Source organism: Mytilus trossulus, chromosome 13, assembly GCF_036588685.1.
Source record: "Mytilus trossulus isolate FHL-02 chromosome 13, PNRI_Mtr1.1.1.hap1, whole genome shotgun sequence".
Classification (NCBI taxonomy): domain Eukaryota; kingdom Metazoa; phylum Mollusca; class Bivalvia; order Mytilida; family Mytilidae; genus Mytilus; species Mytilus trossulus.
The window spans coordinates 37,270,377-37,298,226 of NC_086385.1; the positions used below are offsets into that span (position 1 = coordinate 37,270,377).

Genomic DNA, 27,850 nt, shown 5'->3' on the forward strand with positions numbered 1-27,850 from the left:
AAACAAAACATAGAAAACAATTCTTCTAACGGTATTAATACTAATAGTGATATTGTTACAGGTTTGCCGCACAGGAAACATGAAACGCAAAGCGAAGGAAACAGAAACATTTCGAAACAAAATACGGAAAACAATGAAATTACTTATAAAATTCCTGTTCGACTTGAAGGAGTCACTAACAATGTTGAAACGACAAATGAAAACTTTTTTACGGTTGTTACGAAGAACAGAACGGCTAGGTATTACATGTCAGGAATTGACTCAAAATCTACACGAGTTGGAATTTTAAATTACTTAGAAAATAAAAATGTACACGTAACATACTTACGTATGTTTAGCACAAGGAACAATGATCGTCGGATAGCTGCAAAGCTTAACATCACAGAAAATTGTGCAGAAATTGTTGAAACAGAAAACTTTTGGCCGAAAGGCGTGTATTGTAGAAAATGGTTAAGCAACCGTGAATGGAATCAACGCTTTACGGATGATGTTCATCATGAACCAGACTCATAATAAACAATTAAAATGCAGTGTAAAATTTTATTTTCCCTTGTTACCTTGATTCATATAATGCCTGGTCTAAAACTTTTAGCATGGAATGTAAGAGGTATTATGTCTTCTACTGTATGTTTGAGTAATTTATTAAGAAGTACTGACTGTGATGTTTGTATTATCTCTGAACATAAACTTAAAACCAGATCCTTAAATTATTTGTCAAGTATTGAACAAGGATATAATTGTGTATGTAAAGCTGATTCATTACCTAATTTTTATAACGCATATCATGGTAAAGGTGGTATTGCCATCCTATATAAGAGCACACTTCAATTTTGAATTAATGAAATGCATGATACGAACTCAGAAAGAATTGTTGGTCTTGAGATCAAAACCCCATCTAAAGGGTCATTATTTATCTTTGGTGCATATTTACCATCTGAGGAATCTGTAGATAACTATAGAACTGAACGTAATATATTAAATACATTATATACTCATTATAGTAATTATGGAAACGTTATAATCGCAGGGGATTTAAATGCCAGTTGTCTTGAGAAAGATAAATTATGTTCAAACAGGTACAAATCAGTGGAGCTAAAAGATATCAATTGCTATTTTCAGGTGGAAAAATTAAACATGAAGGGCCAGATTATACATTTATTAATAAGACATCAATGATTGATTATATTCTTATGAATGATAGTATATATAGGCAGCTTAAGTCTTAAGAAATACTTAGCGAGGGTTCGGTCAGTAGCACATCCGATCATTTACCAGTTTTAGCCGAAATTGAGTTGCAACATAATCCTCATCAAATATTGAATTCATTTAATAAGCTACCAGCATGGCGAAAAATAACGGACGATCAAATCGAAAAGTACAAACAATTTTTACACGAACCTTTACAAATTTTGATTAAGAAAATGGACTCAGATAATGCAGATATTGATACTGTATACAACGATATGGTGACTATTTTACATGCTGCCGCTGATAAAACAGTCCCGAAGTGTGAATTTAATCCTTTTACTAAACCGTATTGGACATCTGGTGTTAAGATTGCCCACGAGAAGGAACGATCATTACGAAAAGCCTGGGTTATTAATGGTCGTCCTAGAGGTATGCATCACGATTCATATAAGTTATACAAGAGAGCAAAACATGAATTCCGAAATATACAACAGGCTGCGTATGAACAATATATACAACAAACTAACGATGACATTAATAAGGCAGCTGAATGCGATATCCGTCTTTTTTGGAAACTCATTAAGAGTAATAAAACTGTCTCGTCTAAAATTTATCCCGAAATAATCCAAGATGATTATATATGCAACACTCCCGAAAGCATCGCTAATGCATTTATGGACTATTTTTCGAAACTTTACCAACCTGACAGTGATGAAATGTATGATAATGACACGAAACAGCAGATTGAACTTGATTACAATAAATATTAAAATCTTGTTATGAACAAAACGTGTATTTACCCGGTGGTATTATCCAAGAAAGTGAAGTTGATGGTATAATCAAACTCTTGAAGCGTAGAAAAGCTAGTGGTCATGACAAAATTCAACATGAACATCTGTTGTTTGGTGGAAATTCTTTAGTCCGATGCTTAACATCGTTATTCAATCTAGTTGTGAGTAAAGGTCGTATCCCTAATGGATGGAAACTAGGTCTTCTTGTTCCATTATTTAAAGGCAACAATAAACCTAAGACTTCACCGGACAGTTACCGACCAATCACCTTACTTCCATGTGTTCTCAAAGAGTTCGAGCATATCATTAAGTCAAGATTGATGTTATATGTCTTCGATGGAAGTGTCTTTCCGAACCCTCAGCAGCAAGGTTTTCAGAAATATCTTGGATGTCTCACTGCATCTTTTAATTTACATGAAACTATATTTCATAATATTGAATTATTTAGTAAAATTTTTGTAGCATTCCTGGATAGCAGGAAAGCACTTGATACGGTATGGAGGCTAGGTTAAATGTACAATCTGTTTAAACTTGGTGTAAATGGTAAACTATGGTAAATTATTAATGACTGTCATTATAACACGAAAAGTGCAGTTATTGTCAATCAATGTCAATCAGATTTTTTCCCTGTATTAGAAGGTGTACGACAAGGAGGTGTGCTCTCAGGGTTATTGTATTTAGTTTTTATAAATGATTTAATTTGTGATCTGGGAAAATTTAATCCAAATGGTATTTTCAATACCAATTGTTGTGCACCTGCTCTTGCAGATGACATATCATGTATTGCCACGTCTCCAGCTTCCTTGCAACGTATGCTTAATGTGTGTAACCAATATTCAAAGAAATGGCGTTTTCGTTTCAATGCAAATAAGTCGTGTATCATTCAATTTTCTGTGAATACGAGAGAGATCAATGTCAATTTTCCATGGTTTATTGGTAATGAACGTATCCCGATAGCAAATAACTATCTACACTTAGGTATAGAACTAAACTCTCGATTTAAATCAAATCAAAGTACTGAAAGTTCATGTAGAAAAGGCAGAAACGCATACTTCGCATTGAATGGTATAAAGACAAACGCAACGAATCCATGTGTATTACTCAAACTATATAAAACTGTGATACTACCCAGTGTATTATACGGGTGTGATATGTGGAATAACATGAAATCTTATGACAAAGCTACTTTAAACCGGTTTCAACATTTTATATTGAAACATAATTATGCTCAACTTGAAAACATCGACTCGATCTGATATGTGCGAAAGTATTCTTGGTATTCATCCTATAACAGGATATATTGACAAAAGAAAACTCATATTCCTACAAAAACTGTGTACCTTAGACATTTCCTCTCTTTCTAAGAAAATATTTCTTACCAGGTTGTTTACTTTCTTTATAGACTCTCAAAGGAAGCAATACGGATTTATTTCTGATATCATTGAGATTTTAAAACAGTATGGACTTATGCGTTACCTTCTTGACTATATTGAAGATGGAACATTTCCGTCAAAACAAATTTGGAAGTCTATCGTTTATAGCGCAGTTGATGGTATACAGTTAAACAATTGGTTAAACCGTGTCAATTCTGATGACAACTTCACACGTTTCAGGAATATTCACACATCAGTGACAATTACGGAATTTTGGAAACACTCAAGTTCTTTTAAGGAGATTAAAAATTCCTTTTTAATCACCAAATTACTAACTGAAATATCAAATACAACAAGTAATACTTGTGATATATGTACAAGGAATTTTAAAGATGTTTATGTACACGCTTGTTGCAATTGCCCAAGTACTAATGAACAGCGCGAAGTATGGTGGGACATTTTAAGTAACAATTTTTCAGTGCAGCTTTACTGTGAATTAAGCATGTATGACGACGAAATCCTGTTTCAAATTTTACTCGGTCGAAAACCACTGACAATTTTTTCAAGCATAGATGAATCCGATCATTTTCTCAAGCTGTGTCATGCAAATGTTATCCAGTGTGTAGCAGAATATAGTCGATCTCTTAGACAGTGTTGTTAGATGTGTCAATACATGATGTGTCACTGCATTTTTACTTTAAACATTGCTTGCATAAACTATTTATATATTATCTTTTGTGTATTTACCTTATATTTTGCTCTTATAGAAATATATATATATGTTAGCGGCAATAAGTAAAATTAGGCATTAAGCTTAAATCCTAGGCAATAAGCTAATGCCTAGGCATTAAGTAAAATGCCTAAATGATGTTAGGCATTAGTCTTAAATCCTAGGATTAAAGCTTAAATCCTGAAAAATGTGTCCAGGCATTAAGCTTAATGCCTAAAGTATAAATGCGAGTAAATAAAAGACGTTTATTCAATTAAATGAAAATTAAACATGTGTTACATAATAATATTACGAAAACTGAAGTTTATAATGTCAACTACTGGAAATAAAATCACAGATAAAATATGTTTTTTATATCAAAACTCATCAGATATTACATATAAAACATGAAAACTTGATACATATTTATGTTAAAATCATTTGTTATCACAGGTTGTACAAATGTGGCACTGACTATTGCACTTTCTCTCGTTTTTCTTACATTTGCACAGGTAACTAAAAAAACATTTAGATTTACAAGAATATTTTAAAATATCCTTGACCTCCGGATAATGACTGATGGGTTGCTGCCTCACGTACACTTAAAGTTGTTTCACAATTAATTAATTAATTCACGATAACAAGTTCTGGCCACTTTAATTTTAACTCGGATATGACCAAAGCTGTGAATTTCCGATGATTGTCACTTTGCAGTACATGGGGCGCACCAAAAATTGTAAAAATATCAATTAGAATAAACGCCACTCTGAGGCACATTTTGAGGTAAGGGCTTTAACGTTAAAGAATTGTGTAAGGTGGTCTTAAAATATCATAATACATTGATAGTTCCCATCTTGGTTTGATTGAAAATCGATCAAATCAACTTGTCCTCTACTGTTAAAGTTTTTTTTTTAGATAAAAAGGGTTTTACTACTACTCCTTTCCCTATATATATTTTTTTTTCATATTGCAATTTTCACAAAGTGACAGAAATAATTCAATTGCATCACGAGAAATGTTAGCATATCCATTATTTAGTTGTTATACATGTATCATGCGATATCTGCCGCCATGACCTGTTCTGTATGTGCCTTTTCCAAAATACCATATAGACTTCCTCTAGAAAGACATAAATTTTGAAATTTCCCTCGTCATTCTCGCTGACTTTAGTATCAACCTCTCAAAACCACCAATGTTAAAAATGTCCTTCTTAAATTGTAGTAGTCTTTTGTCACTTTCTTTTCTGATGATTCCAAAAGTTTAATCTTTGCCAAAAGATCATGGTACTTTACTCTAGGGTAAATGCTCCTTTGTTGTTCCTGATTCGAACTTAGACTATAAAGATTCAAGAATGTTTTCCTCGATAGACATGGTATCACTCAATGCGAATAATCCAGATAAAGAAGTGAAATAGACAAGATGGCCTGAGAGTATTTAACAAATATTTTAACAAAGAAAATTTACTTATCCAATAAAATGGTGTGAGCAAAAAATCATATCTTAATTTTGTCTTCTTTTGACCAGTTTAAACCAGCTTGACCAGTCATTCCAGTGAAGTGTAAACATTTTCAAATAATTATTATAAGGATTATATATAAGAATCTCCCTTTTTTATGGGATACAATCTCTTTTTAAATCTTTTTTTTTTGTACTTCCACAAAAAAGTATGAGTTAATTCTGTTTTAGATACGAAAAGTACTTAAATTTGAAAATTTATCAGATAAACGTATATTAATATTAGGAATATAATTAAGAAAATACTTTATTTCAAGAAAAATCACTAAAAACACATAAATTCTAAAATTTCACTTATTGCCTAAAATCATGTTGGGCAATAGGATGAATAATCATCACCAAATGTCAGGTAATAAGCTTAATGCCTGGAAATTTCAGGCAATAACTTAATGCCTAGGCGTTAGCTTATTGCCTAGGATTTAAGCTTAATGCCTAATTTCACTTATTGCCGCTAACATATATACATAAACAGTGTATAACCAATAAATTGCAAGTCGGAGTGTTCCCAAATTTACATATAGGTGTGCTTTGTTAAATTTAGATGCGGAGTTGCTCGTCTTATACATGTTAAAATAGAAACAAGCAGAAATTATCAGATATGAAAGAAAAGAAATACATGAAAGAATATGTTTTTTTTTGTGATAATAGTATTAAAGATGAGCTACATGTTTTATTACAATGGCTACTACACGAAAATCTTAGACACATATTGTTTCATGAAGCTGCAAACTTTTATGTGGATTTAACCGTTTTATCATATAATGAAAAAAATATTTTTTATTCAATAATAATGAAGTTTTTGAAAGTGTCGTCATATTCTGCTATAACATTTGATCAGAATTTTTGTTTATGATGTATTTAAGTGATATTCTTAATCAAATACATATTGTAAGTGATATGTACATTCATTTTTTCGAAATGTTTTTCGATATTGCTTGTACAGTCTCGCATAAATCGTATAAGATTGGCACTGCTATTGGCATAGCTAGGTCATTGCTACGTGTACGCCCAAACCTCGGTGAGGCCAAAGAAACTGCTGGTAGTGGATAAGCGGGACATGACTAATTTCAGCTGAATTTACTGATTGTTATTCCTCCGATATCCAACTTATCACAAATAAATCGAAATATTTATATTTTTCCATGTTATGTTGCAATCCGATATAAATCAAAATTGATTAATGGTTTACTTTGTGTAGTGCAGTGGCAAATTCAAAAGGGACACATAATTCTAAGCATATTTCTTACTAAATAGATTAGAATGACCAAAAGAATAACAGAACATAGAAATATAGAAATGATGCACTACCCCCTCCCCCCTAATCCCTTTAATTAAATTCGACGAAGGTTTAACAAAGTAATTGATATGTAATGAATTTTAATTCTAGACAGTAAATGCTGAAAGAAATTCCGTCAATCCATAAAATACGGGAAAACTAATATATTTTCTTCAATATGCTCTGGATACTCGTTTGACCATAAACAGTTTTTGTCCAGCTACCGTAAAATTTTACGAAGGTTTGACAAAGTTAGTGACATCTTAAAACTTAAACTACATTATGAAACCTACATGTACATAGTTATAATATTGGCACCGCCGACGAAATTTAGGATCAAAATGTCTTCCTTTCGCTACATAAATTTCAATGGCTTGAACAAAAAGGCAAACCAAATATCGAATTTCAGCTCATAATGAATTGGTTTAAAAAAAGGGTGTGAAAGTGAGTATATTTGCGGTTTAAATTTTGATTCACCTGTATTAAATTGACCGGACATTTGCGCTTTTTACCTATAGTCGTATACCTGTAATTTTAGTGAGAAGTAAGCATTACGTAAATAAAATCAACTTATATTTGGCATTAGTTAGTTCACATTAACAAAGTCTTAGACTTAGAGTTTATTAAAGTTATAGAGACTTACATGCATATTCCCCATGTATTTATTGTGTTGACTGGGAAGTCTGAGGAAGATACAATCCTGCCGAACCTAACTCCGGAAAAGAGGATGGAAGTCATAACAACCAAATATTGTAAAAGCGCAAATGTCATATGTTTTGAAGCGCAAGTGTCCAAATGTCCAAATAAAAGAGCGCATTTGTCCTATGAAAAAGCGCAAACGTCCCGTGCCGGAATTCACGGTAGATTTAGAATTGAACAGAAATAATATGATACTAATTTTCGTCATTTTTATTCGCAATTACAAGCCAATGAAGAAAGACTTAGAAGGCTGATGTACTGTTAACAATGCAATTCTTTTTTTTCTATTTAGATGATTTTTTTTTACCAAATTCAAGTGTACGCCCGGGCGTTTTGACGTAAAAGTAGTTACATTTTTTACGCGCATGTCACATACAATGTTTATTTAAAATTTCTTGTTATGCATGTATGTTTGATGTACTTGTATGAATATAGTACCGTGTAAACATGTTATATATTATATATATGTAGTGTCTGAATTTACAACATGTACATTGTACAACATGATAAACATATTAATCATCACGAAATCAATTCATTTTTTGATCTGCAAACTTCATCTAAACAATAATCAAATAAAATTTTTCAAGTTTTGCATAACTTTACTGGCATTGAAAGTACATTTTTAAACGAATAATTTTAGTGTCGCGTTTTAAAGGTCCGTCAGTATATCAATGTGTATCATGTGATCATGTGATCTTTTTTCTTCCTTGTTAAAGACGAATGGATGATTACATCTGATTCTTTGAGCATATTATTTAGGTAAGGTGTACACACTCTTTAATATTGTTCATATATTTTATACATATGCTTTTTTTTAAATAATTTGGGACAGATTTTTAATTCATTATCAGTTTTCTTCCAAAGAATGTGTCTCAAACTTATACTCAAGATGACCAAAATAAAAACGGGTCATATAACATGCCGTAAAAAATTGCACGAAATAAGAAATGAAATAACCAATAAACTTACAAAATTATTCTTTATCTGTACACCTTGTATATTTGTTTAAAACTATGCCCCATTGATAATCGTTTCAAGAGATTGTCTATGTTAAAGTCGGTCATAAATAATTTTGTGATAGTATACTGACGGACTTTAAAAACGCAACACATGTTTTGTTTATTGTTTTCATCAAATCATGACTTTAACAAAAATCTTCTCCTCTGAAACTACTTGGCCAAATTTAATTAAACATGGCCACAATTATCATTGGTGTCTCTAGTTTAAGTAATGTGTTCGATGACCCGGCAAACCAACAAAGATGGCCGCCATGGCTAAAAATAGAACATATGAGGTGAAATGTAGATTTTGGTTTATATTTCTGAAACCAAAGCAATTAGAGCGAATCTGACCGAGCTAAAATTGTTCATCAGGTCAAAATCTATCTGTCCTGAAATTTTCAGACGAATCGAACAACCAGTTGTTGGGTTGCTACCCCTGGATTGATTATTTTAACGAAAGGAGTAGGTCCGGTAACTTAAAGGGCAGATTTTGACCTCAAATTGCAGCATCATCTGACGAAAGATTTTGGATGCTTTTAAACACTTTTTAAAGTGTCTATTTCAGTTCATACAATTAGTTTATTTGAAAGATTTTAACTGATTTACTCACTAAAATCGCTCTGATTCTAGTTTAAATCTTCAAAATCTATCAAATATGCCAAAAAATGTCACTTTTCAAATTTTTTATTGGTCAAAATGAAAGTGGCCGCATCTGTGTTCATCCTCAACCTTTATACATGTTATGTATTAGGTAGCAATACACAGTTATAAGTTTAGTTTCGCATTATGAATTTTTTAAATATGAATTGAAGAATAATATAGCCTTCTTAGTGGGTTTATATGAACATTAAGATTGTTTGTAACATGTTTTATAGGCCATTTATATGTTTGACAGTCAGTATTTTCCTATCCATACTGTCCATACATGTAGGTCCATAAATTATTGTCCTAGGTTAGGGGGAGGGTTGGGATCCCGCTTACATGTTTAACCCCGCCACATTATTTATGTATGTGCCTGTAATTCAGTGTTTGTTGTTTGTTTATGTGTTACACAATTGTTTTTCGTTCATTTTTTTAACATAAATAAGACCGTTTAATAGTTTTCTAGTTTGAATTGTTTTACATAGTCTTATCAGGGCCTTTTATAGCTGACTATGCGTTGTGGGCTTTGCTCATTGTTGAAGGCCTTATGGTGACCTATAGTTGTTAATGTTTGTGTCATTTTGGTCTTTTGTGGGTAGTTGTCTCATTGGCAATCATACCACATCTTCTTTTTTATATTTATCAACAAAGATTTTACGCTTGGTCTTTTCAATTTAACTTTATAGAAAAACGAGCAGAAATGCATATGATTTTTTTACCACTTAAAAGATATAAACCTATGGATTCAGAAAAAGTATCACTGTAATTGTCTAAAATTTTCCTTTAGACCAAATTTTGTAGACTTTTGTGACATGTACACCCCCCTTTTTTGCTATTTTTTGTATCTACAAAATGCAGATTGTTGCCATGGTTACACCCAAAAGGGATTATATTTCACCCTTATGACCATTAGAAATCAAATATATGGAAGATTCTCTTTCTATAAGTATATACATGCACAACACACATATAAAGTCTGCTTTGTTAGACAGGAGGGGAAAGAGGGTGTTTAAAAATTATGAGGGTCAATTTTAAGTTTTTTTCCTTACTGTGTATTTCTACCTTATCATCAAATACAACTGACTTTTCAATATTAAGAATGAACAAAAATGCGGCCACTTCCTTTTAAGACGGAAACCGTCTAAAATTTTACTAAAATGCTCAAATTGTGAAGATTTCAGTAATTTAGCTTGACTGAATGATGCTAGTACCCAAAATATATGCATTGTATGGTCAAAAACAGCCAATATTTATCATGTTTATGTAGCTTAAGCATTTTACTTCCCAATAAATATATAAAAATTTACATTTTAACAATTTTGTAAAACTGCTATGCTTTTGGGCCAAAAAGGGTCTTAATCCTTTGCAGTTTTTGGTTATTATCTTGAATATTATTAAAGATAGAGATCAACTGTTAAAAGCAATAATGTTCAGCAAAGTAAGATCTGTATATATAATATAAAAAAGAAGATGTGGTATGATTGCCAATGAAACAACTGGCCACGAGAGACCAAAATGACACATCAGTCTGCCTGACCAAAATTGTCAATTGACCGCTCAAGGAGTTATTGTCCTTTATTGTAAATTTTTACCAATTTTTTGTAATTTTATTGTTATCTTACAAATATCTTCTCCTCTAAAACTACTGAGTCGAATTAAGACGTACTTGATCAAAATTATTAGGGTATCTAGTTTAAAACATGTGTCGATCAACCCACTAGTCAAACAATATTTTTATTTATTTTTCTACTGTAATAAGGGACTTCGTCCCCATATCAATATTGTCTCATGTACATTTACTCTCCTACATATTTTCGTTTAGTATACGACTAGCTGCTTCTATATACAACTCAAAATCAGAAAACTTCAGACAGTATAGAACATTATTGTTTTTATTTCAACTGGCAAATTCTTGACAAAATGTGTCATTCCGATCTGTATGGTTGCATAATTATTGCAAAGTATTAACTAACACCAAGTGCATATTTGAGAGGTTGAAATCACTTTCAGCTACCATGGTTACTGAAACATGTTACCTATAAAAACTGCCGAGATCGTTTACGTTGAAAGTAAAAATATCTTTATAATGATTATTATTCTAAATGATAAAAACTGTATATATAATAATGAAAAAAAATATAAAATGACAAAATAACACAATCCATAAATTATTGTCCATGGTCCGACTACGAGTTGTTGTAAGAACATTGTATCTTGATGTGTGAGTGCCAATGAGACAACTCTCCATCCAAATATCAATTTAAAAAAAGTAAACTATTATAGGTCAATGTACGGCCTTCAACACGGAGCCTTGGCTCACACCGAACAACAAGCTATAAAGGGCACCAAAATTACTAGTGTAAAACAATTCAAACGTGGCAACCAACGGTCTAATTTAATTAACTGTGCATTTGTATTCAGATATCGCAGATCAAATTTATTTCATTGTTTAATCATACGTTTTTTGATTGAGTTAAGTCTGCCAATTGATATTTTATCGTATGTTTTTATATGTTGTGATGTTATGCTATTGTTTCAGAAAAAGGGAGAAGGTTTGGGCCCATTAAAACGTTTAATCCCGCTGCAAATGTTTGCACCTGTCCTAAGTCAGGAATCTGATGTACAGTAGTTGTCGTTTGTTTATGTAATATATTCGTGTTTCTCGTTTCTCGTTTTGTTTATATAGATTAGACCGTTGGTTTTCCCGTTTGAATGGTTTTACACTAGTAATTTTGGGGCCCTTTATAGCTTGTTGTTCGGTGTGAGCCAAGGCTCCGTGTTGAAGGCCGTACTTTAACCTATAATGGTTTAATTTTTAAATTGTTATTTGGATGGAGAGTTGTCTCATTGGCACTCACACCACATCTTCCTATATCTATATAAAAAAAAACGAGAAACGAGAAACACGTATACATTACATAAACAAACGACAACTCCTGGCTTAGGACAGGTGCAAACATTTGTAGCGGGATTAAACGTTTTAATGGATCCAAACCTTCTCCCCTTTTCTGAGACAATTGCATAACATCACATCATAGAAAAACACACGATAAAATATCAATTGGCAGGCCTAACTTAATCAAAAACGTAAATTAATACACTATGAACGAATATATTTGATCGGCAATATTTGAATGCAAATTCACAGTTAATAAAATGTTAGGGACAAACATTCAAGGCCAAAAAGCAAACCAACTAAGTCCAAACAAAGCCATGGCAAGACACCACTGCGAAATATTTAACCCTTCGAAAATATTCACTTTAGTAAGAAACCGGTTTTAATAATACAGGTAAATCTTGAAGTTTATACAAATGAAGTAAGAAGACGTGAAAATTTGAAGATATTCCAAAGCTGGTATTTAGACAAGATCCATATAAATATAAAATACAAAAAGCATTACAAACAGTATCAACCGGTCGAATCAACAAGAAAATACGATTTGAGAGTACTCGCAGTTACTGACAGCTAGTTAAAAGTTAAACAAAATTAATAATAAAAAATCATGCATCAGAGACTTAAATCAACTAAAACACATCCCAGGGATTTAGTATTTTAACGTCATAAAACCGTTACAGAAGACATGATTTGTGCAAAGCCAAAAAAAAATGTATCGACAGGTAGTAGGATAGTGAGGAGCGACTTCTATAGAGATAAAAATTAACGTGTCTATATCTCTATACATCCCGCCTCAAAAGAATATACAATTTAGTTATGTTTTAATTTACTAATGACAAAATCGATATTAGTTCCAATGTAAACTATATTCAGAGATATAATTACAATATTTGTACGATAACCCTTACTTATAAGTTTGTTTAGGGGTTCGATGAGTTTACACGGATTACATAGGGATTTCATTGCTTTAAGTAAAATATTACCATACAATTTAGGATGTGAAGTACTATTTTTGATGAGTTTTTTTTTTTACAGGTTTAGCCAAATTTACTAATCAAATCTTTGAATCTATGAAAGAATTTAGTAAAAGTTTTAAGTAATTTATGGTATCGAAATCCCTGACACAACAATTTCCCGGTGGTGCATTGATACCGTTCGTTAAAAGCTACATGTATGACATTAGAACACACACGGGCAAACCGAACGGGTTGGGATATATATACACCGTATGAAGGAGCCAAATGCACATCACCGTCTAAAAAAGAAAAATTAACAAATGAAAAATCGTCTCTTTTGTCGTAAATTTTAGTTTGAAGTTTCCCGTTTGAAATAGAAATGTCTAAATCTAGAAAAGGACAACTGTTGCTGTTTATGTTAGATTTAGTTAAAGTAAGTTCTTTTGGGTACATTTCTGAAGTATATTTAGAGAACTCTGGATTATTCAACGAAGAAATATCATCCAGATAACGGTAGGTATTTTTGTCGAACCTGCAGCTTTTGTTGCAGAAGGCTCGACATATGAATAGTGATCCGGCGGCGGCTACGGCGGCGGCGGTGGCGGCGGTGTTACATGTTGCTCACTTCTTAAAAACATTATATTTTAGAAGGTGAAAGACCTGGATGCTTCATACTTTGTATATAGATGCCTCATGTTACGAAGTTTCCGTCAGTCACATGTCAAATGTCCTTGACCTCATTTTCATGGTTCAGTGACAACTTGAAAAAAAAGTTCAGATTTTTTGTAATGTTAATTGAATTCTCTCTTATTATAAGTACTTAGTAATAGGATAATTATATTTGGTATGTGCGTACCTTGCAAGGTCCTCATGCCCGTCAGACAGTTTTCACTTTACCTTGACCTCATTTCATGGCTCAGTGAACAAAGTTAAGTTTTGGTGGTCAAGTCCATATCTCAGATAATATAAGCAATAGGACTAGTATATTCAGTGTATGGAAGGACTGGAAGGAGTACATGTCTAACTGGCAGGTGTCATCTGAACTTGACCTCATTTTCATGGTTCAGTGGTTATAGTTAAGTTTTTGTGTTTTGGTCTGTTTTTCTCCATCTTCGCTAGCCAAGGGTTACGATCCACTCCCGCTCTCTTCACCCTTGGCGGATTGAGCCAACATTTGTGATAACAATGTTGCGCCATCTATCGGAAGATAAAAACCACGCCAATTCCGAATACATTAGTATTGACCAATGGTAGCACTTGAACTCTTCAGCTTGGAGGTAAAAACACGGTAGCGTCTAGATGCTACACACTTGGTAAAGCCGGAAATGAAAGCATACGTCAACATTCATGCATTTGTGCATGTAACATACACAGGAACTTCCATTTGTTGATTAAAAACATTCAAGTGTTCACTAAATATAGTCGTATGTTTAGGGATGTAAAGGCTTGTTGCACAAAAAACACGTGGCAATTGTTTACAAACACTTTCTACATTTACACGTGATCATGTTACAGGCGCATTTTGATTGGATGCAGCGAGTTTTGACTGCAACCAATACAAATCCTTACCTTGTGTCTCCGAAATTTTATCTCAATCCGCCAAGGGTGAAGAGAGCGGGAGTGGATCGTAACCCTTGGCTAGCGAAGATGGTTTTTCTCATACTTTAAGCAATAGGTCTACTATATTTGTTGTATGGAATGATTGTAAGGTGAACATGTCTAGCGGACAGATTTCATCTGACCTTGACCTCATTTTCATGGTTCAGTGGTCAAACTTATTTTTTAGCTCACCTGGCCCGAAGGGCCAAGTGAGCTTTTCTCATCACTTGGCGTCCGGCGTCCGTCGTCTTCCGTCTTCGTCCGTCGTCCGTCGTCCTGCGTCCGTCGTCGTTAACTTTTACAACAATCTTCTCCTCTGAAACTGCTGGGCCAAATTAATCCAAACTTGGCCATAATCATCATTGGGGTATCTAGTTTAGAAATTGTGTCCGGTGACCCCGCCAACCAACCAAGATGGCCGCCACGGCTAAAAATAGAACATAGGGGTAAAATGCAGTTTTTGGCTTATAACTCAAAAACCAAAGCATTAAGAGCAAATCTGACATGGGGTAAAAATGTTCATCAGGTCAAGATCTAACTGCCCTGAAATTTTCAGATGAATCGGACAACCTGTTGTTGGGTTGCTGCCCCTGAATTGGTAATTTTAGGGAAATTTTGCTGTTTTTTGTTATTATCTTGAATATTATTATAGATAGAGATAAACTGTAAACAGCAATAATGTTCAGCAAAGTTAAATCTACAAATAAGTCAACATAACCAAAATGGTCAGTTGACCACTTTAGGAGTTATTGTCCTTTATAGTCAATTTTTAACCATTTTTCGTAAATCTTGGTAATCTTTTACAAAAATCTTCTCCTCTGAAACTACCAGGCCAAATTTAAACAAACTTGGCCGCAATCATCATTGGGGTATCTAGTTTAAAAATTGTGTGGCGTGACCCGGCCAACCAACAAAGATGGCCGCCATGGCTAAAAATAGAACATAGGGGTAAAATGCAGTTTTTTGCTTATAACTCAAAAACCAAAGCATTTAGAGCAAATCTAACAGGGAGTAAATTTGTTAATCGAGTCAAGATCTATTTGCCATGAAATTTTCAGATGGATTTGACAAACTGCTGTTAGGTTGCTGCCCCTGAATTAGTCATTTTAAGGAAATTTTGCCGTTTTTTGTTATTATCTTGAATATTATTATAGATAGAGATAAACTGTAAAGGGAAACAATGTACAGCAAAGTAACACCTAAAAATAAGTCAACATGACCTAAATGGTCAATTGACCCCATAAGGAGTTATTGCCCTTTATAGTCAATTTTTAACAATTTTCATAAAATTTGTAAATTTTAACTAACATTTTCCACTGAAGCTCTTAGGCCAAGTTCAATATAGATAGAATGATTGTAAGCAGCAATAATGTTCAGTAAAGTAAGATATACAAACACATCACCATCACCAAATCACAATTTTGTCATGAATTCAAATGCGTCCTTTGTTGAATATTCACATAGACCAAGGTGAGCGACACAGGCTCTTTGGAGCCTCTAGTTTCATTTTTGGTCTTTTTATCAAATACTATACGCCATAGGTCAACTATATTAAGCATATGAAATATTATATGATCTATATATTAGTCGCGCAGGTTTTATTTGACCTTGACCTCATTTTCACAGTTCATTGCTCAGTGTTAAGTTTTTGTGTTTTGGTCTATTTTTATTAAACTACATGTATAAGTATTAGGTCAACTATATTTGTTTCATGGAAGCATTGTTAGCTGTACATGTCAGCCTGGCATGGTTCATCTGACCTTGACCCCATTTTCGTGGTTCATTGGTCTCTGTTTAGTTATCTTGGTTAATGTTGAGTTTATGTGACGGTTGTAATAAAGCTTTATACTAATTTGGACTATCAACATAATATCGATGATTAGTAAAGAAGGCGAGACATTTCAGTGTGTGCACTTTTACTGAGATTCGTAGTAATATAGAAATAAATCTGCTATTTAAGGGGCACAGTTAGTGCCCATAGGAATACCTACTACCTGACGATACACTTTATCGCCGAAACTTACATGAATGTTATCTAGCAGAAAGCTTCAATCATATCCTCACATTTCCAGTAAGTGTATCTAGCATACTTTCCTTTTTCGTTACAGATAAAGGCTTTAAACGAGTTACAGCAAATAAAATTACAATGGGATTTTTCGAAAGACCATTTTATCAGATACAAAACATTTTTTCTTTATAAGATTGTGTGGAAGTGTAGTGTACAGAGCAGTAAAATCATATCTGTCAACAGATTTGTAAAGACTATCGAAAGCTTGTATTTTATCTAAAACCTCTAAAGAATTTTTAACACTCCAAAAATAACAAATTCCATTATTTTCATAAGCTTTATTACAAAAGTTAATATCCAGTTCTTTGATAGTAGTAAGGGAGGTAGTGTAGAAGCACTGATAAATTAGTAGTAAAACACTTTTTCGAAGCGGAGATGAAACGGAATTTAAATGTCTTTTTGTGTGTAATTTTGGTTACCAGTACATGGTAGGGACTTTAAAATTGTATCTTGTTTACATTTCTAAAAATAACCTGGTTTGGGAAATCCCCAAATACGGGTCACGCATTCTGAGCATAATAAAACAATGAACATGCATTGTTATAAATATTTGCATTTTCTTCTCTTCTTCCTATATAAAAATTAATAAAATAATGTATTTATTTCAATTATCAAAAATCTGTTATTTTCATATACCACGGAAAATAATGACGTAGATCCTTAGAAACTCATGTAACAATCTCCAACCCTTATCATATAATGAACCGACTTAGTGCCGGTCCATAATTACAAGTGTCATCCATCCCTGACTTGGTATAGACACATTCTTATGTTGAAAATGGTGGATTATATTTTATATATTTTATACAGTCGCATAAAATTGCATTACAATGATAACGTTGATGACAGTGCAATATGGTTTAAGTACAGCTCTTCGTAAGAACCAGGCAGGGTGCCATATACATGTGATTTATGAGGGTTTCAGATTTTATCTATAAATGGCCTAGAAGAAGCAGTCACTGAATACTGCTCAAAAAATAATTATGAGTGGGAAAATACAAGTGGTTGCTATGGTAACGCAAATCTGACATGGGGTAAAAATGTTCATCAGGTCAAGATCTAACTGCCCTGAAATTTTCAGATGAATCGGACAACCTGTTGTTGGGTTGCTGCCCCTGAATTGGTAATTTTAGGGAAATTTTGCTGTTTTTTGTTATTATCTTGAATATTATTATAGATAGAGATAAACTGTAAACAGCAATAATGTTCAGCAAAGTTAAATCTACAAATAAGTCAACATAACCAAAATGGTCAGTTGACCACTTTAGGAGTTATTGTCCTTTATAGTCAATTTTTAACCATTTTTCGTAAATCTTGGTAATCTTTTACAAAAATCTTCTCCTCTGAAACTACCAGGCCAAATTTAAACAAACTTGGCCGCAATCATCATTGGGGTATCTAGTTTAAAAATTGTGTGGCGTGACCCGGCCAACCAACAAAGATGGCCGCCATGGCTAAAAATAGAACATAGGGGTAAAATGCAGTTTTTTGCTTATAACTCAAAAACCAAAGCATTTAGAGCAAATCTAACAGGGAGTAAATTTGTTAATCGAGTCAAGATCTATTTGCCATGAAATTTTCAGATGGATTTGACAAACTGCTGTTAGGTTGCTGCCCCTGAATTAGTCATTTTAAGGAAATTTTGCCGTTTTTTGTTATTATCTTGAATATTATTATAGATAGAGATAAACTGTAAAGGGAAACAATGTACAGCAAAGTAACACCTAAAAATAAGTCAACATGACCTAAATGGTCAATTGACCCCATAAGGAGTTATTGCCCTTTATAGTCAATTTTTAACAATTTTCATAAAATTTGTAAATTTTAACTAACATTTTCCACTGAAGCTCTTAGGCCAAGTTCAATATAGATAGAATGATTGTAAGCAGCAATAATGTTCAGTAAAGTAAGATATACAAACACATCACCATCACCAAATCACAATTTTGTCATGAATTCAAATGCGTCCTTTGTTGAATATTCACATAGACCAAGGTGAGCGACACAGGCTCTTTGGAGCCTCTAGTTTCATTTTTGGTCTTTTTATCAAATACTATACGCCATAGGTCAACTATATTAAGCATATGAAATATTATATGATCTATATATTAGTCGCGCAGGTTTTATTTGACCTTGACCTCATTTTCACAGTTCATTGCTCAGTGTTAAGTTTTTGTGTTTTGGTCTATTTTTATTAAACTACATGTATAAGTATTAGGTCAACTATATTTGTTTCATGGAAGCATTGTTAGCTGTACATGTCAGCCTGGCATGGTTCATCTGACCTTGACCCCATTTTCGTGGTTCATTGGTCTCTGTTTAGTTATCTTGGTTAATGTTGAGTTTATGTGACGGTTGTAATAAAGCTTTATACTAATTTGGACTATCAACATAATATCGATGATTAGTAAAGAAGGCGAGACATTTCAGTGTGTGCACTTTTACTGAGATTCGTAGTAATATAGAAATAAATCTGCTATTTAAGGGGCACAGTTAGTGCCCATAGGAATACCTACTACCTGACGATACACTTTATCGCCGAAACTTACATGAATGTTATCTAGCAGAAAGCTTCAATCATATCCTCACATTTCCAGTAAGTGTATCTAGCATACTTTCCTTTTTCGTTACAGATAAAGGCTTTAAACGAGTTACAGCAAATAAAATTACAATGGGATTTTTCGAAAGACCATTTTATCAGATACAAAACATTTTTTCTTTATAAGATTGTGTGGAAGTGTAGTGTACAGAGCAGTAAAATCATATCTGTCAACAGATTTGTAAAGACTATCGAAAGCTTGTATTTTATCTAAAACCTCTAAAGAATTTTTAACACTCCAAAAATAACAAATTCCATTATTTTCATAAGCTTTATTACAAAAGTTAATATCCAGTTCTTTGATAGTAGTAAGGGAGGTAGTGTAGAAGCACTGATAAATTAGTAGTAAAACACTTTTTCGAAGCGGAGATGAAACGGAATTTAAATGTCTTTTTGTGTGTAATTTTGGTTACCAGTACATGGTAGGGACTTTAAAATTGTATCTTGTTTACATTTCTAAAAATAACCTGGTTTGGGAAATCCCCAAATACGGGTCACGCATTCTGAGCATAATAAAACAATGAACATGCATTGTTATAAATATTTGCATTTTCTTCTCTTCTTCCTATATAAAAATTAATAAAATAATGTATTTATTTCAATTATCAAAAATCTGTTATTTTCATATACCACGGAAAATAATGACGTAGATCCTTAGAAACTCATGTAACAATCTCCAACCCTTATCATATAATGAACCGACTTAGTGCCGGTCCATAATTACAAGTGTCATCCATCCCTGACTTGGTATAGACACATTCTTATGTTGAAAATGGTGGATTATATTTTATATATTTTATACAGTCGCATAAAATTGCATTACAATGATAACGTTGATGACAGTGCAATATGGTTTAAGTACAGCTCTTCGTAAGAACCAGGCAGGGTGCCATATACATGTGATTTATGAGGGTTTCAGATTTTATCTATAAATGGCCTAGAAGAAGCAGTCACTGAATACTGCTCAAAAAATAATTATGAGTGGGAAAATACAAGTGGTTGCTATGGTAACGGTCACTCTATTTTTTGGTTGTGAAGCATGGTAAAATCTTCCAAAAATCAGCTAAATCACTACAATTCAGAGCCTGATTAGGAATAGAATTAAGCATTTTTCATTAATTTTCATATGTAACATTGATACAACTTGGTTTTAGCATCATTTTAGTTTAGATTGCATGTAAACCAAATTTGTAATTTTTTTGAAAAATTTTGCTAAAAAAATGCATATTTTCGACTTTTCTGAATTTGGGATTTTTGCGAAATTATCAAAGGAGTAGGGGCATTAAGGCCTAGTTTTGGCCCAAGAAAATAAAAATGTTTGATAACTATTTCAAATTGGCACATAATGTTTAGAAATGCACAGGGTCAAGAAGTACAAATGAAAAACAATAAAAATTTTATCTGATGACGTCACAATTACGTCATAATATGTACTGTTTTCACAAAAACCATGAAAAATACAGAATTTATGCCGTTTTCTGACTTTATTTCCGTTGTGGAAACATCCTGCGCAGCCGAGAAACAACAAAATAATTTAACAAAAGCTTTATTATAACTATTGGCATTATCTCATCAAATATAAAGTTGTTTCTTGGGTGCGCACATACTTTTTCAGTCTAAAATATACTTAAAATTTGATGAAAAAACAAGGAAAATCACGAAATTTAACAAAACATGCAAATTAGGTTATGATTTATTGCCATGGTAACTTGTTTGATGTCAATTTTTTGGTGTTTTTGTTTGTACCTTATAACTTAGACAAGTTTTCAGTAATTTAAGAATATGTATGATAACTTTAAAAGTTGCAGTAATTTTGGGCCAAATAAGGGCCTTATTGCCCCTACTCCTTTTCTGTGGTTATTTTCAGAAAAAGAGCAACTGTGTATAGCATAGTTATCACTTTAGTGATGAAGTTTGGATACTACTTTACCAAATTAAATAGAAAAAGGCTTGGGACTTTTCTTAGTTTTATCTCCATAGCAACCGATTTTTTCCTTGGAAACGGAGTTATTATTTCCAGAATTTTGCAGTTTTAGAGCCTTAATGTACTGAATTGGTCCATACTTGATAAACAAAAATACATTTAAGCATAAGCTTACTCAAAATTACCATCGTTAATAGTTGCTGACCTAAATAGTTACCATGGAAATACATATTTCCCATAGTAACATCTATTTTAAATGTATCAATTGAAATTTATGTAAAAAAAATACATATATTATATATAGACGGTGTTTATATTCAAATTGGAATATGACTGCATGCTTTGCTTCACTCACAGTCTTGTCCGTATATAATATATAATGAAACATTGAGGTAAGAACCGAAGGTTAGGGAAAAGGGGGGGGGGGGGGGTAGGTTTATTTTGAAAAAAAAATCATACATGTAGATTCTTGAAAAGATAACGTTTGGTCGGAGAGCCTGATTATGAATAGAATAATGATAATGAATAGAATCAATTTTATTTTCAGAAATTTCATATACATGTATAACATCGATATAACTTGGTTTTAGCTTCAGAGCTTAGTTAGTATTGCAGTTCAACCCCAACGTTTAGATTTTTTGTTAAAAATACTTAAAAAAACATTAAATTTTTTCGAAATTATGAAGTATTGTGAAATTATCAAATTTTCTCCTGTGTTTTTCCAAAAATTGAGAATATGTAAATCTTTCTAGCATTGTAATATCAAAGTATGAATACTACCTGACAAAAATAAATAAAACATTGCGTGCGGCTCTCATGAATTTTATCACCATGTTAACGTATTTTCCCCTTGGAAACAGAGTTATTATTAATTTGAATTCTGCGGTATGGGGAATTCAATGTTCTCAATTAATTCCAAACCCTTATGAAAAGACATGCATTGAAGCATATATATGAGCCTTAAACTGCAATCGTGATGTATTATTACAACAGTTGCCATGGTGACAAATATCACCCATAACAGTCAATCAAATGATGTATGATATAGTTTATGTAAAAAATTACATATAATTATGTTAGTAATGTTCATTTTTTTCTAATGGGAATATAACTGCATGTTTTGCTTTGTTTCACTCTCAGTACTGTCATGACTGTCTTTGCTCATTGAAAAGACTTAACAAATTTTAATATATACACTTTTGCATTTTGGAGGAGGAGTGGAGGTTGGGTAGTTTTTGTTTGAATCTTTCATAAATCAGGATCATGCACGGCTAAGGTGTGCATTAACTACCTCAGATATACTGCAAAGTTCAAATGTGCTCTTAACTGATCCTAGACTTTGAAAGGGTATAATTCCATAAAATAAAAATAAACAGCTGCGCCATGAGCACATTTTACGCCCGTCGCTTTTTCAAAGAATATTAAAAAAAATTAATATTTTCTCAATGTTATATCACAAATTCATGAAAAACTAATGGGAGGTTATGTTGATAGATGTAAACCTGGCGTCACCAAAGTTTCATAACTGCTCAAAGCATTGTCTGAAAACTGGCATATTCCCCCTTTTTATGATTAAAATCACATTTATCCGTGACCTCAAATTAAAAGTGAACTTCCGTCAATAAATATAAACAATTTATTGAACGAAAAATGGGGATAGTTTGAGATTGCAAAGTGAATTTTTTTTTTCAGTTTATTTAACTTTCTTAATTGAGGTACATTTCTCATTGGTTCATCTTTCTCTTAGCATATATCCTAAGGGACGAAAAGCAATACATCTATGTTTGGTTATGATTTTGCATACAGCTTTTTGTAAGTACACCAAAATGGAACTAAAACAGTAGGAGATGTAGGTTATACGTCAATTACACAGCAATCAAACGAAAAAAAACCCCAACTAATGACATTAAATAGGCAACATAAAGATTTCAACAATACTAGAAGTTATAGGTGTCTACACATTATGTCAAATTCTTAATTATTACTGATTTATCTATATAAAGATTTTCTTGAGGATTAATTTATATATAGTTGGGATCCTGCTAACATATTTAACCCTGCCACCTTCTCTTTGTATGTGCCTGTCCCAAGTCAGGAGCCTGTAATTCAGTGGATTTTGTTTGTTTATGTGTTACATATTTGTTTTTCGTTCCTTGTTTGTTAATAAATAGGTTTTCTTGTTTGAATTGATTTACATTGTCATTTCGGGACCTTCCATAGCTGACTATGCGGCATGGGCTTTGCCCAATGTTGAAGGCCTTATGATAACCTATAGTTGTTAATTTCTGTGTCATTTTGGTCTCTTGTGAAGATTTGTTTCAATTTGGCAATTATACCACATCTTTCTTTTTGTCGAGCCTTCGACTTTTGTCGAAAAAGCGAGACTAAGCGATCCTACATTCCGTCGTCGGCGTCGTCGTCGGCGGCGTCCACAAATATTCACTCTGTGGTTAAAGTTTTTGAAATTTTAATAACTTTCTTAAACTATCCTGGGTTTGTACCAAACTAAGACAGAAGCTAGTTTATGATGAAAAGATAATATGCATAAGGAAATTTTGTAAAAAAATAAATCCATTTTTTCCGTATTTTACTTTTAAATGGACTTAGATTTTCTGCCAGGAGATAACATGTTCACTCTGTGGTTAAATTAAAAAAAAAAACCTTTCTTTTGCTACTTTTAATTTGTACCAAACTTAGACAGAAGCTTGTTTAAGATCATAAGCTAGTATTTAGAAGGAAATTTTGATAATATTTTGTACCTGTGTATCTGTATTTTACTTATAAATGGACTAAGTTTTCTTCCAGTTAACATTACATACAGTTTGCAGTTAAAGTTTTTAAACATTTATTAGATTCATAAACTATCCTGGATTTTTTCTAAACTTGGACAGAAGCTACTTAAAATCAAAAGATAGTATCAAGAGGAATATTTTTATTGATTTTTTTCCTCATTTTGTTGAGCCTGTGAATTTCAGCAAAAGTAGGCGAGACACTGGGTTCCGCGGAACCCTTACAATTTTTTTTTTATTTCAACCGAAATGATAAAAAAATAAATTCATGAAAGTCGAAAAAATATTATATGGTATGTATGACAGAAAAAAGGGTTCAGAAAGGTTTTCTTAAATATCAAATGGTCACTTAGATATTTCTTCACTTTTCCAGGTCATTAAAGGTAAACTATACAGTTTTAAACTCAGTGGCAGATCCTGAACTTTGTGTAAAAAGGGAGGGTTGCTCCAGTTACACTTCAGTGATTACCTTTATGATCAACCATATTTTTCCCACGAAAAGGGGGGGGGGATATCCACCCAAGATCCGCCTATGAAACTGATCTGGTTCTCAGTTTTAACAATTTTGAAAGTATCAAACAAAGAAAAGTAACGTTAAACGGGCATGACTCGGGAACAGTTAAAGTGACGCCAGCTAAGTAAATTCAAACTTGATCTCTGTTTTGTGGTAATAAGTATTTTGTATATGTTTCTTAGCATTTGGTTGAGGCAAACTAAAATTAGAAAATGGAAACCAACTTCGTGACGACTAAAGTACTAAAGTATCAAACAAAGAAAAGTAATGCAAAACGGGCACTACTCGGGAACAGTTAAAGTGACGCCAACTAAATTCAAATTGAGCTCTGTTTTGTAGTAATAAGCATTATGTACAAAATGATGTATATGTTTCATAACATTTGGTTGAGGCAAACTAAAATTAGAAAATGGAAACCAAATTCGTGACGACTAAATTACTGACGGACATGGGTGAAACTCATGATATGAGACAAATCTTCACAAGAAACGAATTGAAACAGAAATAAATAAACATAAGTCACTCTACGGCCTTCAACAGTAAGTAAAGCACATACCACATAGTACCTCTTTGAAGGCGTATATGTAGTTAATTATAAAAATATTATAAATCATTATGTTAAAGTTACATATATCTCATACATATGCTTTTCTTCCCTTCCGTAGAAGGAAGTGCGATTGATTCAAATTTTTAAACTAAAGTCAAATATGGTATGAAGACAACCAGGGGATTGCTTAAGCGTTGTAAACAAAATACGTACATCATCGGTTAAATCACTGGCATTTAGATGATGATACAATAAATAACGGTTTGAATTTTACATGGAGATGCAATTTAAGAAATTCTGCCAAATAAAACCCCAATCTTTAAGTACCAAAAACCTCAAGAAAATAAGATAACTAAACATACCAGAACAGCGATTTAAAATTAATGTATACACCCTAAAAAACAAACGACTTCCAAAAGGATTTCAAAAGCCAGTAAACAAATTTATAAATATGAGAAATAAGAAAAGAGCAAGATACTTGATAAGAATTGCAAAACAATGGAATAGTGATTGTCATGCTTTTTCTTTTATTTCCAGAAATCCGAATGGCCGCTAACACCAATATATGTGGCATATGTTCACTTCGAAAGATAACAAACACATCTAACCATTGGTGCCCGCAATGTGAAGAAGCTCTTTGTGATGAGTGCAGAGATCATCATAAATTACTAAAAGTCACACAAAGTCATAAACCTATACCAATTTTGGATTACAAGTCAATTCCGTCATTTATATCTGACATACAGCAATCGTGTATCTATCACAATGAACAATACCAACAATACTGCCTTGAACATGCGTTACCTATTTGTTACAAATGTATCACTGACCATCGTAAATGTAACGTCACTACTCTTGAGAAAGTCATCGATAATGTCAAGACATCTGAACAGTTTCTAGATTTGGAGGCAAGGCTTAACGACTTATTAAAAAACATCGATAAAATTAAAAAGGACCGAAATGCTAATGTGAGTAGCATTGAAGAAACAAAAACGCGAATTGTTAAAGAAATTCAACAGAAAAAAGCGGAAATAAATAAACTCTTAGACAATCTTAAGAAACAAATTATTAAAGATCTAGAAAAGAAGGAATGTGAAAGTAAAGGGAGTATTCAGATGGTTTTATCATCTGTCATAGAAAAAGAAACCATGGTAACTCAATGTCAGACCAATTTCAAAAGCATCAAACAATATGCATCCGATCTTCAAACATTTCTTGGAATGAACGAAATTGAGGTAAAAGTTTACGAAGATGAACAATATCTGCAGTCATTGAAAGAAGCAAAGAGTTTGGAGCAGCTTGACCTAGCGTTTAATGTAGACCCAGTTTTGAAAATTATGTTAAACAGTTTAAAGAATTTTGGCTCAATTGAAATGACAATTAAAACTAACAGCCTCGAGTTCATTAGAGCGAAAGATACACAAGCACAGTTACAAGTAGTGAAGACGAAGAAGACAATTGACGATGTGAAATTGATTTCACAACAGGAGATAACAATAAACGGGAGCGATATTAGAGGTTGTTGTATGTCAGAAGAGGGGGATATTTTATACACAGATAATCTAATGGATAATGGATGCCTAACAGTAGTTGCATCAAAAAATAAACTCAAATATAAATTGCCACTAGGTCCTAGTTGGGGGTTTGACATAACACTCATTGACGGGAAAAGGGTTGCTATTACAACTGGAGGTTCACAAGTGAATATCGGTATTGATATCATAGATGTTAAAAAACGAAGCAAAATAAAGTTCATCAAACTTCCTGGTCGAGCATGGGGAATCACAAGAGGTCACAACTCGCTGTTTGTTTGTGTAGAAGAACGTGGTATATACAAAATTAATACTTTGGACTATACTACATCACGCGTGATCAGTTGTAGCCTACCGTCATGTCCCTACGTAGCTGTATATAAAGACAAGATATATTACACTAATTACATAGATAACAGTGTAGTTTGTTGTAATAGTAATGGATCACGTGTTTGGGCTTTTAAAGATGAATTGGTTTTGAAAGAACCGGAAGGCATCGCTGTTGATAATAATGGTAACGTGTATGTTGTTGGAGAAACATCGTCGAATGTTGTCCTTATATCGAGCGATGGAAAGCATCACAAAGAACTTCTGACCGAAGATGATGGTCTATCTTCTCCTTCTGCTATTTTCCTTGATGGAGAGAATAAGAAACTACTTGTCGCAAATACTTCGCTAATTGCTTTCGTTTACAATATTTTGTGAGAAATATTAGAAAAAAATAAGCATATGATGTGTGTGTTAAACCGAATCATTCTTACTTTATTAATTGTCATATGAAAACAGGTGGTACTTAACAATGTTATAAACTGAGATTTGAATGAAGTAAATTTCATGTAAAATATTTAATACATACTCAAGACGATGTTCAATATTTTTTTTTACGTCTTACAGCAATATAGATGAAAAAAAAATTAAGGCATTTGACAGATTATTTGGTGCATTTTGGTCTTGAAGGACAAATATGCTGTATCAAAAAATCACTCGCATATTCCAATTTCTTGAACAAACAGAGAATCGAGCATACAGCCGTAGTATTCATAGATGTGGTGTACATTTTTTTTTAAAACAACTGTCTATCTTGTATTATTTGAATGTATCATTCGGTGATTGCTGATTTTTGCTTTTGAACTTCTCTAAAGTAGATTGTTGATTGTGCGCGTTCCTGAAACAGATTAATGATTTTGACAAAGGTAAATTAAGAAAAAGCGTCGGCAGTATACTTTATC

General features: G+C 32.7%; 1 protein-coding gene across 1 annotated transcript; it reads left to right on the top strand.

The window, feature by feature from the left end:
- Positions 1–1,421: 1,421 nt before the first annotated feature.
- On the top strand, positions 1,422–27,326 carry LOC134694352 (uncharacterized). The gene is made up of 2 exons (XM_063555357.1): positions 1,422–1,617; positions 25,627–27,326. The coding sequence occupies exons 1-2, from the start codon at positions 1,422–1,424 to the stop codon at positions 27,324–27,326; spliced, it is 1,896 nt and encodes a 631-aa protein (XP_063411427.1).
- The last annotated feature ends 524 nt before the right edge of the window (positions 27,327–27,850 follow it).